Source organism: Amblyomma americanum, chromosome 9, assembly GCF_052857255.1.
Source record: "Amblyomma americanum isolate KBUSLIRL-KWMA chromosome 9, ASM5285725v1, whole genome shotgun sequence".
Lineage (NCBI taxonomy): Eukaryota > Metazoa > Arthropoda > Arachnida > Ixodida > Ixodidae > Amblyomma > Amblyomma americanum.
Genome location: NC_135505.1, coordinates 26,627,968 through 26,640,267, shown reverse-complemented (window position 1 = coordinate 26,640,267; position 12,300 = coordinate 26,627,968). Strand labels below are relative to the sequence as shown.

The 12,300-nt window shown below is 47.1% G+C and overlaps 1 protein-coding gene across 1 annotated transcript in view; it reads right to left on the bottom strand.

Moving 5' to 3' along the window:
* The window catches only part of LOC144103806 (synaptotagmin-5-like), a 90,837-nt gene that overhangs the window by 59,249 nt on the left and 19,288 nt on the right, over window positions 1-12,300 (bottom strand). The window contains exons 2-3 of the mRNA XM_077636507.1: window positions 9,285-9,600; window positions 2,382-2,555 (exon numbers count right to left, since the gene is read on the bottom strand). Coding sequence (XP_077492633.1) covers window positions 2,382-2,555; window positions 9,285-9,600 — 490 coding nt within the window. The remainder of the gene's footprint in view (window positions 1-2,381; window positions 2,556-9,284; window positions 9,601-12,300) is intronic.

Below are 12,300 nucleotides of genomic sequence, written 5' to 3'. Positions count from 1 at the left end.
AGAGTGTAAAATTATACACGTGCTAACCTATGTAGCAATAAAGATTATGGTTTGTTGTATGGGGGTTTGAAATAACAAAGCGGCACAGGCGGTGAGGAACGCCGTAGTGAAGGGCTTCCAAAATTTCGGCCACGTGGTTTTTTTAACGTGCACTGACATCGAACAGCACATGGGCCACTAGAATTTCGCGCCCATCGAAATTCAACCGCCACGGCGGGGATCGAACCCGCGTATTTCGGGTCAGCAGCCGAGCTCCGTAATCACTGATCCTCCGCGGCGGCTAGCCATAGATTGTGCTTGTTTTGATGCAGGACATTAAAGTAATAATAACTATTCGAGATTCAGTGTTAGCTTTTAGATATAGCTGTCACGATGTAATAGCGAACCTAAGAAGTCGCAACTTATCCAGCGCGTCGGGCGGAACGCATAAAAATGTTTCAATGATGTATTGGAAGAGGGCTGATTCGGACTGGTTCGGAGATGTTGGGGGAAAGGATGCAACAGAGCTAATAGGGCCAGTGTTTTCCATGTACTCGTCCCGTCTTAGCGCTATTCTTCTCAGTCAATAATGTACAGATCTGTTCGAGCAGGCCGATGGGCGGTTGGCATCACTTGCTTTCCTTCCATTAAAGAATAACTGCAGTCTATGTACAGAAAAAGCGATTCCGAAACGATGGCCAGTGGTTTGATGCTTCTCTACAGTGACCTTGTTAATCTCGTGATCTTCGTGAATTTTGTACGATGTCGTACAAAATTGCTTGAATTTTGTACGACATCGTTAAGAGGCGCTGCACTGATAGGACGAAGTGATAAGGGGGAGCATGACACGGCAACATATTAGCAGAACTGGTGAAAATTTCGCTGTTGGATAATTTGTGTCAGCACAACAATTGGGCAAGATGAAATTCCGAGCTCTAGCGCTACGTCACCGGCGTGTACAAAAACATTGACCACCGAGCATGTAGGCATCTGAAAGGTTTATAAACCTTTGCCATAGCGAAATTGTATAACGCGGGAGAAAAGTCAATTTTTTGCAAATACTCCAACAATGTACTCTCAGAGCGGAAACAAAACTGACTTGGGTAAAGGAACACTCAAAACCAAATATGCTTTTTAACGTCGACCTTCTTTTGTGATCCTAAATGTAGTCAGAGCATCGAAGTGGCATATAAAACCATAGACTAGAACCAAAAGCCACGTTCTTTGGGGTTCATTGTCGTTCCTGAAAAATCCTGAAATCCTGAAAAATGTCGTTCCTGCATCATTTTCATTTGCTTTCAATTGGGTTTGAGGCTCTTCTCTTTGTTTATATCTGCCGAAGGATTGTTATTATGCATTGCATTGACAAATACACAGACAGTGCGTGAGCCAACCTACCAAAGTTTTTGCGTTTACCCGTAAGTTATGATAACCCAACGTGGCACTCAGTGTTTTCTTCTACGGACCTCTCCTAATTGGGCGGCCGCACACTGCTTGCTGGACTTCAGTGTACACCTGCTGTAATTACTTCCAGCTTGCCTGCGCCTCGTGCACATAGCAGCCAGAGAGCAGCGTAGCCATAGATGCACAGCTTGGAAACGTTTATCTTTACATTCGCATTCTTTTGTTTCCAACATTTATAATGCTAATGCGACGCTGTGTTTGTCTTCTGCTTCTGTCCAGTTTCTGCGTGCATGTGCTTCAATTTTCGACAGACCGTTGCTAACTCTGCCAGTTAGCCACTCTTACGCAACACCTGTGCAGCACTTGTGCTGGTTACCTTCTGCTGTACCGGGACCCATAGTTTTAAAAAACGGAGCAACACAACCTTGACTCCAGCGATGCGGTGCAACGCATAAGTCCGTCCACTCGCGAAGGTCTTATCAATATCAGCGTCATCACCATCAGCCTGGCTACACCCACTGCAGGACAAAGCCGTCTCCCATATCTCTCGAATTAATCCAATCCTTTGCCAGCTGCGCCCACCGTATGCCCGCAAACTTCTTGATCTCATCCGCCAACCAAACTTTCTGCCGCCCACTGATACGCTTGTCTTCTGTTGGAATCCACTCCGTTACCCTTAAGGACCAGCGGTTATCTTGCCTTCGCATTACATGCCCTGCCCAAGCCAATTTCTTTCTCTTGATTTCTACTAGGATGTCCTTAACCCGCGTTTGTTCCCTCACCCACTCTGCCCGCTTCCGGTCTCTTAACGCTGTCCTTGTCCATAACTTAAGCTGAACCCCTTTCGTTAGCCTCCACGCTTCTTCCCCGTAGGTGAGCAGCGGTAAGATACAGCTGTTGTACTTTTTTCTCTCGGGAGCTGCTATTTGGGTCCCACCGCGTTCGGGAGCCACGAAAAGCCGCGTGGGAGCGAAAAGGAAGAAGGGCGGCCGACTCACCTTCAATGACGTGCACGACCAGGTCGGACTTGTCGAAGTCGTACTTGAGGCGGAAATGGAGCCTTCCGGCGTGCGTCGGGGCGGAAGAGTTGGCCGAGGCGGAGTGGGCCGAGACGTCGCGTGACTGGAAGAACACGGCCTCCTTCTTGCGGTATAAGTCCGGCTGGATGCCACCTGCGGTTCCGCGGGCACCACTTCCTTTAAAAGAGGCCCCGTTTACTGCGTAGCCAACACGTCCGCTACTGCACGAACGGGAGCGAGGAAGGATCAAGCCGAGCTTTCCTGTGCAGTGGAGCAACTACATGGGCTCTAATTGGATGGATGATCGAGGCTGAACCGTTAAATCGGGTGGCGGCTCTCGCCACATAGTTGTGACTTATAATTTAGTTTGGACATAAACTCGAGACGGGGAACGCTCCTCTTCGCATTTAGCGCTATAGCCATTCAGCGAGCTCCTTCGCAGTGCGGATGAAATTTCCCCCTGACCTTGATTTTAGTCACGAATGATAACAACCTTCGCATGCTTATTCCTACCGATTTAAAATACATTTTTCCTCAACTGTTCTTAAATCACAATGCTTAAATAAATCAGCCAAGTTGCTTTCAACTGCAAGGAGAAGTTCTTTACGGAAAAGTTTACAGTATTTCTGTTTAACTTATGTGCATTGGCAGTTTTCAATAATTCCAAAGAAAACAACCACAATAAAACGAAAAGTTTCAACACACCAGCACTCACAACAATTTCAACATTACTTCAATGACCAATATTCAGAAAATCCCAAAAACTCTCAACGTTTCACCAACAAAAAAACAATGCTATTTAAACGCCAATTTTCCGAAGTAAACCGATAACATTTCAATAATTTTTCAACAGGAAGCATTGTGTACGGAGGGTGGCTAGTGTTTCTAGCCCAATCTTCCTACCTTCGTTCACCAGACCTGCTGTTACCTTTTTCTTAGCAGCACCTTTCGCCCTCTGCATTCCTCCTAAGGCATTCTTTGCTTGCTCTTTTGTTATTGGCGGGATGTCAAATTGTTCTGCGCTACTGCTTCCCTCATGAACGCTCCGATTATATTGGCTGCTGCATAGATTTGTGCAGAATTCTGTTATTTTATCTATCTCAGCCATATTGCTAATAGAGAGTTTTAGTTTCACGTACGTAGAGGGTTCACGTACGCAAACGTGAGAAGTCTACGTAGCCTGCACGCAGGTCGTTTGAAACCCTTATAGTTACACGTACGCGAAGCACGCCGCGCGTTACGCCTAGCGCCATCTACTAAGAAACACAGACACTGGCTGTAGCCTAAATCATCCAAGACAAGTCTTTAAGCCAAGCCATTCATAGCGAGACCGTTGCTATGACGACGACGAGGTTTAGCAGCTGAAAAATCGCCCTTCTGTCTGCAAAACAAAAGCTATTTGTCGCTTGAAACCTCATGCGAGGGTAAGAATGGGCAAATCGAAGGCGAATACAACAGTTTAGAACACGATATCGCCTCGAGGGATTAGCGACGAAGCTGTTATCGCTGTGAAGCGGCGGGCTGGGCGCCGCCATGTTTGTCAACGCTACGTACGCAAGCAACGCAAAGACCGCAACGTAAAGATCCGAATCTCACGTACGTACGTGAGACTCGAGCATACCCTCTGCGTTCTGCGCATGCGCACTGGTCACCCGTAAGAGCTCTACGTACGTGAAGCCTCTACGTACGTGAAACTAAAGCTCTCTAATGACGTTACATACATCTTTGACTTTGCCTAGTTTTCTCTTCGTCGCTTTTAGGCTGCCTTAGTTCTTTAGAGAATGGCAGGTTCTCTCAATATTACACTTCCTTGTGTCAGTTACCTTGCGCTTATAAATGAGCTTTCATTGCTCCGCCAGTTCCACTTTGCCTGAGAATAGAACAGAACATCCACTTTAGGGCAAAGGCCTCTTCTAATCCTCTCCAATTGTCCACTTTCTTCTCCAGCTGCCGCCACTCATATCCAAAGAAACTTCGTAATCTTTTCTCTCCACCTGACTTTCGACAGTTCCTTCGAATGGGCAGTGGTCTTCCTGGAATGCAGCGTTCAGAAACCACGACGCTGTGACGCTTGTTTGTGCGGTGTTTGAAATGTCTCCATACACCTGTACTTTTTCCGCTGTTTTCTTGAAGGCATGTTTTTTTTTTCGATCGAGGCATAAATGAAATTGAACGTGCACTGTTGAAGCTTTCGGAAACAGCAGGTGGAGTTAGCCTTGCGATTATTCTACTGACAACTGCTACTCCATGAGGGCAGCTTAAAAGTAATTAAAGTAACCGGAATTTCGCTAGTGGAATTCAGCGACACGATTAATGTCAGCGCATAGTCATCCTGCATGCCTTTTTTGTAGTTATTTTTACTTGTTGCCCTTGTATCCGTATATCGACATAAGTATTCGTTCTGCTTGGATCTGTAACATTATCTACAGTATGAAATAAATTAATGCGGCAGTCCTGTGGTGCAGTTCTGTGACCAAGCAAACCTGTGTAACAGCGCATGCAAGCGCTCACAGTAGATGTTCACTGCCACTTTCACCACTCGAAGTCCAAGCCAGTGTCCTGAAGAAGTTCAAGAGGAGGGAGGATGACGCGCTGCCTGGTTTCCGTGCCTGTAAACATTGCCTTGCAGAGAGGACTACGCTGCGGTTCAATAAGCCAATACTATGCTGTTCACTTGCCACACATCCACCGATGTTTAAGTCGGTGTATCGTTCTATAGTGGTTGTTTGCCACTGTAATTTGACGACAAAGCGTACATTTCAATGCTTCTGTTCTTCAGCTCTCTTCAAAGGGTCGCTTCGCATATCTTATCGGTACTGCACAGCTAGTCCGAAAACACCTGATGTGAACCATCTGTACTAGACTGAACTGCCAAGGGATTCCGGATTCAGATTTTTCTGCGCAAGTTAATGAGCTCGCTGCACATAGGCTAAATTATTCCTGAGCCCTCCAACAAAACGCAGCCGCCTCTCTTTTTTCGCTCACTCCTTCCATGCTCCCCTTCCCTTATGGCGTAGTTGGTGTGTCCACCGCGTATTCAAACAGCTCGCACACCTTTCATTTCCTCGAAACCAACCATTGTTTCGACGCAGCCGAAACGCAACAAGGCGCCCGTGTGCTGTGCGATGCCAGTGCACGTTAAGGATCCCCATGTGGTCGAAATAATTATCCGGAGCCCTCCACTACGGCACCTCTTTCTTCATTTCTTCTGTCACTCCCTCCTTTATCCTTTCCCTTACGGTGTCGTTCAGGTGTCCACCGCGATGTGAGACAAATACTGCGCCATTCCCTTTCCTCAAAAACCAGCTTTCATTTCAGCCAATAAAATAGTGCTGCAACTGTGCTCTAAGATTACTGAAAACAGGACGCACAGTCTCAATGAGTGGCACAGGAGAGCGAGTGAGGTCAGCGCGCTTTAGTACCACCCCACAGTCTAGCTTACGGGCTCTGCAATCTGGCACGAAGTCATTCTGTCACGACGCAAATGTATCAATTCGTCCATGCTCCTTTTCTCGATTGAATTCCATGCAAGTGCACCAAAAACGTACCGCAGACACAATGACCGAAACTCCGCCCGCCGTTCACTCGCACTCGTTTATTCAATGAATAATAACACTGCCAAAGCGAGTTAGCGCATTCCTTTCTTTTTGTTTTGGATGTCATTGCGTTCCAGGGCGCGCCCAAATACTCCTAATTTTTTGTTACCAATCCCCCTTAGCTACAGTGGTGTATCCAGTGCCGATGTACGCGGGTTCGAATCCCGGCCGAAGCGGCCTTATGCCGATGGAAGGTAACAATAACTGTGCACTGTGTGATGTACACGTGCGTTATAGACCCCGACGTGGTCGAACGTAATACGTAGCCCTACACCGTGGGCTCCCTCATAGTTCACATGTACCTCGGGGATATTAAATTAAAGATACTATGATATATTCCACGCTGTTTTCTTTCTCGTGCTTGTGACGTTCCCGGCTTTAAGCTGAGGGCTATCATTGTTCATTTTTTTAGAGGTGGGGGGGGGGTACCATTGTATCCGCTCTCTCTTTGTTGACTGCGGCTTTGTTGAGTGCGTGTTTTTTGTGGGAGCTTCATTTTTTTGTATACTTAATCTTCGACCTCATTTTAATTATTGCAACAGATATGCTTGGTACCTCCGAATCCGGAACGGCGGCAATTAAAAAACAGCGCTTATATTACAGTTTTTGTGCGCCTCACTTGATCTCAAGCCTACTTGTGACGTAGCAACCACCGTTCGGCTGCTGAAACCGAGGCCGCAACTGCATAGGAGATGAAATTCAATCATTAATTACTTGCCGCGCGTGGGTGAATTCCGAATGGCAGTTTTAAGTTCCGAAAGTTTTGATCGTTGTTTTAAAATAAAGGAAACGTAAACACCTACGGAATAATAAATTATGCGGCTATTATCGGGTACCTCTCCACTGAGGACATGGTGGAAGGGAAGAACTCAGGAGAGGCGGTTACGTGAAGGCTCCCTGTGCTCCTCCTGCCACTCCCGGTCTTCTAGGTGCTCTTGCGCATGCGCAGCAGGCAATGCAGGAGGCGACGACGCTGCGCCGAACGTTACTATTGGCTGCGCCGTCAGCCAGACTCCCAGCAGACCGTGCGAAAGGGCATGACTTGCGGCGCACTTTTTGCGTGCAGCTCGGATAGCGAGGGCCTCTCCTGAGCTTTCCTTCCACCGTGAATCAGAAACATATTAACAATATTGTGAATGGAGAAAAAAAAGTCAGATAATTTCATCTATAACAGCTTTGAATGCACTTCAATTACATCTTTTAGCAAAACAAACTATTTACATTAACAAAAAAAGTAGTTTTCAGCCTGACATTTCTATTTCAGTTAATAAAATAACATTACAAAGTAGATATTCCTTACATAATTTCTTTTTTTATACAAGATAGGCTACACGACTGAGGCAAGCCATTAAAATAACTTTTCATTCCCCTCGCAATAAATATATCAAGTCCTCTTTCCTTCCTGGGAATCCTTATGAATGAAGTTGAGTGGACAATGATGCAGTTTTATAGATTTTCCTGCAGTTTTTTTCACATTCATATATATTTGTTCCATCATCAAGGTACTTTGTGTATAGTAGTGCGCTTGTTGAATCAGAATGTTTTTTTTTTTTGCTTTTGGCTATCAAAATTTATTCCTGTATTACACACTGCTAAAATGTCAGCTCTGATAGCAGTACTTGTAAATAAATAATAAATCAATGCTTTCTGTCCCTTTGCACTGTATGATGATGATAACGCTGCACAAAAGCAACAAAGCGCAAAGAGAGGCAGTCACAGAGTAACCGCAAACGTTGCCTGGTTTTTGAGACCTGCTCCCCTTTCGCCCAAGAAGAATTGTAATTTAGAATAACTGCGTTTTTCTGGTGACTGCCTTCTCACAAAGTCTTTTGCGCATGTTGCGGTAAAATTCCTGCTATAAAAATTAGACACATAGAACACTCAAACTACCGTTGCTACTGTTCCTTTAACTGCCTAAAAAAATAATGACGCGCTATATTCCATTGCAGATGCGTTTCGAAGCGTTTGGCAACATCTTAAGGGGGCTGTGAAAGGTAGTCTCAAGAAAGATGCGATGTCCCTAGGATGCTAAAGGACGCCGCTTCACAAACATCCGGCAGCAAGAATGTTTTAGATGCTCTTCGTAGAAGCTAAGTTATCTGTAGGCAGCATTTGAACTTGTGCGTCCTCGCGCCTTTACCTCTCCTCTCGTCCCTTTTTGCAAGTTGAAATGTCAGCGCTCCTGGTCACGCGGGATTAGAGGGCAACGAGGTCGCGGACGCACTAGCTCGAGGACATACCAACCGAGCGGGCTCCAACCCCGACTCAAGCTTTCTCCCCGAAGTTCCCGTCACCTTCAACACACGACTCCACTTCCTAAGAACACAACGACAGCACTTCCCCCCTCCACATAAGAAGCTTAACGCTCAGGAAGCTCGGGACTGGAGGCAACTCCAGACCGATACTTTCCCCAATCTTTACAAATACAGCATCATTTTCCCCGAGCGATACAGAGGCGAATGCCCGTGGTGCGAAGACCGGCCCGATGCATACCACATTACATGGGGATGTAAGGGCCCGAAACCCCCGGACATCGCAACACATAGAACGAAGGAGCAATGGGAGACCTCTCTGCTCAGCTCGGAGCTTGATCAGCAGCGCACACTCGTTGCGCAGGCTAGGGAGGCGGCCAAGGCCAGTGTAGTCGTGAAATGAAGACATCACCCATTGTATATTTCTCCTAGAGTCTTACATTTTCCTTGTCAATAAAGTTTTCTACTACTACTACTACCTCCGCCGGCCCCTCGCACTCGCCCTCTCCGCCGGCTTCCCGCGCGCGAACCAATGGCAGCAGTCCGCTGCTGACGTAATGAACGCTACATGACGTAACGAGCGCGGATTCGGGAGAAACCGCAGCGCCACAGGTCGCCGGTAGGCGTGAAATAGATATTTTTGAAAGCTGTATTATAAATCCTTCGCTCGCCTTTGAGGTCTTGCACGCCCCATGAACGCTCGTTGGCCTGTATTCTGCATAATGCGATCATTTTAGAGCCAACCTCGAACACCCTTTTCAGGGAAGCTTTAAGAGCGCGTGTCGCACCCGACGACAGCAAAGCTTGCAGGAGGAGCGACGCACCGACTGCGTGCACCGCGTAGCAGTGTGAACCGGCAGACGGCAAAGGTAGCGCGAGGCGTATAGAATTTAGCTTCACTTTCGGGGTGCGTCGCGGATACAACCGCAACTGTGAAATCGTGACAGTGGTTCATGCAAAAGCTTAAACAGGTTAATGCTAAGCTGAAAGAGAGCGACGCCCGACGGGGCGGGGAGGGGAAAGAGTGACCTCACCGATGGGGCTGGCGGGGTCCTGCGCGTGTGGCGCCGGCGAGAGCAGCGGCGACAGGGAACGCGGCCTCGGTGAGGGCGGCTCCGGCAGGGTCTCGGGCGACGGCGTGCGGCGCTCGCCCGATATGGAGAGCCGGTGCACGAGCAGCGGCATGGCCCTCGCGTCCACCGACTTGGCGCGGGCGACGAGCGGCGATCGGCGCAGCCGGGCGGCCGGTCCTTCGGCCTCGTGTTCCATGTGCACGTCCGGCAGCGAGAGGCGGACGCAGCCACTGCACTCCTCTTCGTCTTCGCCCCGGTCCCGGAAGATGGACAGGTTCTGCGAGACGCCAATGTCTAAGCACCTGCTCTTGTGGAGAGTTGAAAGAGCAGGTGTACAGATCTCACGTCACCGCACCTCGTGCTTGCTTCGGGAGTGCATGTGAGCAGTCCAGCGGGCAATATGGCGACGGCAAGGAAAGGCCGAGAAAAGGTCTATAGATCTTTACCTTTATCCATGTAGAGATCGATATAAAATTACATCGACCTTTACATGGGGTACATGCAGATTTGGAAGTGCCTTTCTGGGCTGTTGCGCGCGTTGCGCCACCGTTTCCGTGTGCTTGCGTCGTATGCACACAACAGTCCAGAGAGCAATATTGCGGCGGCCAGACAGCGCCCACGGGGAATATGTAGCTAGACTGATAACAACACAGGGTAGAGGAATGGTCACACTGCACTGCACGCTGTATGGTCACAGCGCTCGGGCTAAGCAGTAACCGTCGCTGTCTCCTGCGATGTTTTCAATCAGGCCATGGCGAGCCAACGGGCGGAACTTAGTATGCAGGAATCTAGGTATGTTTAAATGTTAAAATTTGCAGCTTTGTGCACTTTCTTCAGGTAGAGTGAAAAAAAAATATTTTTTTTATATTGTTACATGAAATCCACACTCGAAATTTATGTACACGAATTTATGTTCGCGCACCAAGTGCATTTGCACTGGAGGTATGTACCGAGTATGGAATGTCCAATAAAAAATGTTTCTTTTTTTTAGGCAAAGTTGAGCTCTGTGTTCTGTGCAGCTGGTGGGGACTGTATGCTGAAAATTACAGTACATACACACACAAAGTCCGTACAACACTCGCATCTATATACTGCGAGCGAGATGCAGACTTTAACACCAAATCATTGCCGATATAGAGTGCAGTCCGTAGACTCTACAAATAACACAGCGATGATACGGAATGATCGATTGCCTGCCTGTGACGGCACTGACGCAGGAAATTCGGTAGTTAGCGCTTGATTTTTTTTTCTTTTTACAATTTGGACCAAGTTGCTTTCGTATAAGAGAGCAGCCAAAATGTACGCACCTAATATTTCTTGGCAGCTTCAGTGAGGATGTTTGTGTAATTGATTAAAAATTTATTAACTGTTTTCAGCACTGGTGGCAGCTGGCAGGTGGATCAAATAAAACTAAATTTTTCGCAAAGTTTCTTTGAGTATCTCGAATTTATTATTATTTCGAGCATACTGATAGCCTCACGCAAGAGGCTTTGCATTAAATGAACTAAAAATGCCTGCGTTCTGGTTTCTGTGTAGGAACTGAAACAACAACAAAAAAACTCGTACAGTCATATAAACTGTAAAACTAACAAAACCCCGTGTACTGTGCTATGTCAGCGCACGTTAAAGAACCCGAGGTGGTCGAAATTTCCGAAGCCCTTCATTACGGCGTCCTTCATAGCCTGAGTCGCTTTGGGATGTTAAACCCCCATAAATTAACAAAAAGTAACAAAAAGCAAACAAGTCGAAATCAGGAAGCTTAATCCCAATCTAAGTTTCACAAAAAATAAATCAGGGAAGAACCTTCACCTCACCGCCGTGGCTCAGTGGTTAGGGCGCTCGGCTACTGATAAGGAGTACCCAGGTTCGAACCCGACCGCGGCGGCTGCGTTTTTATGGAGGCAAAATGCTAAGGCGCCCTTGTGCTTTGCGATGTCAGTGCACGTTAAAGATCCCCAGGTGGTCGAAATTATTCCGGAGCCCTCCACTACGGCACCTCTTTCTTCCTTTCTTCTTTCACTCCCTCCTTTACCCCTTCTGTTAGGCGCGGATCAGGTGCCGAGCGATATATGAGACAGATACTGGGCCATTTCTCCCCAAAAAAAAACAATTATAAACCAAACAACCTTCAATATGGCAAACTGTTTGGAGCTTAGAACAACCTCAGAAGGATTCACGAAATGGCGCTCAATTAGTCGGTCTTTGAGACGTTTGCTTCACCCACTTTGATCTGGAACTTCTTAGCTTCTTAAGTTGTTCACAACCTCCGCTCATTAGGCTAGTCTTCTATAGCGGATAGGTGTCAGACACTCTATAGTCATGCGCGGAAATAAATTGCTCTCTATATTGTGGCCCCGTGCTCTTAATGATCAGAATCCACAGCGAATCTAGGATTGCTGGCGCTCGACCGTCTAAACAGTGCCTCGAAGGGCCACTTAAAAGTACACAATCATGGTTGTGCCCGTAAAAATGAGCTGTTAGGCCCTGTTCCATTCCCATGTATGTTGGTCTGATAGCATTCAAATAGGACTGTATTTATCGCGGTTGAATCTGTCTCCATTCTGGTATCATATTAACAGCTCCATAAACAAAGCGTCGTGAGTGCGATTCCAAATAAGCACCTGAGCACATCTAACTCTGGACTATCTTGTGCAGATTAAGACTATGATCGCTTATCTGATGGAGGAAATTTAACTGAGAAATAAAAGATACAGGTTGTGTTTCCAGTGGTAGTGCAACGCTTCAGGAAGCTTCAAGAAGCTTCGTCCTGTTCAGCACCAGTGACTGCCTCAGAGGACGGGAATATTTTTCAACTGGTTGCTTTTCCATGCTTCGGAATCCTCTTGACCTTTGTAGTGTCATACGTTGCGAATCGAGAGAGGAAGATGCTCGCTTGTTTCGCCTCCGCACCAAACCTGCGTACACGGCGGTATGACTAAACAAGATCACACTATCTCATTCCAACTTCATATGCGAA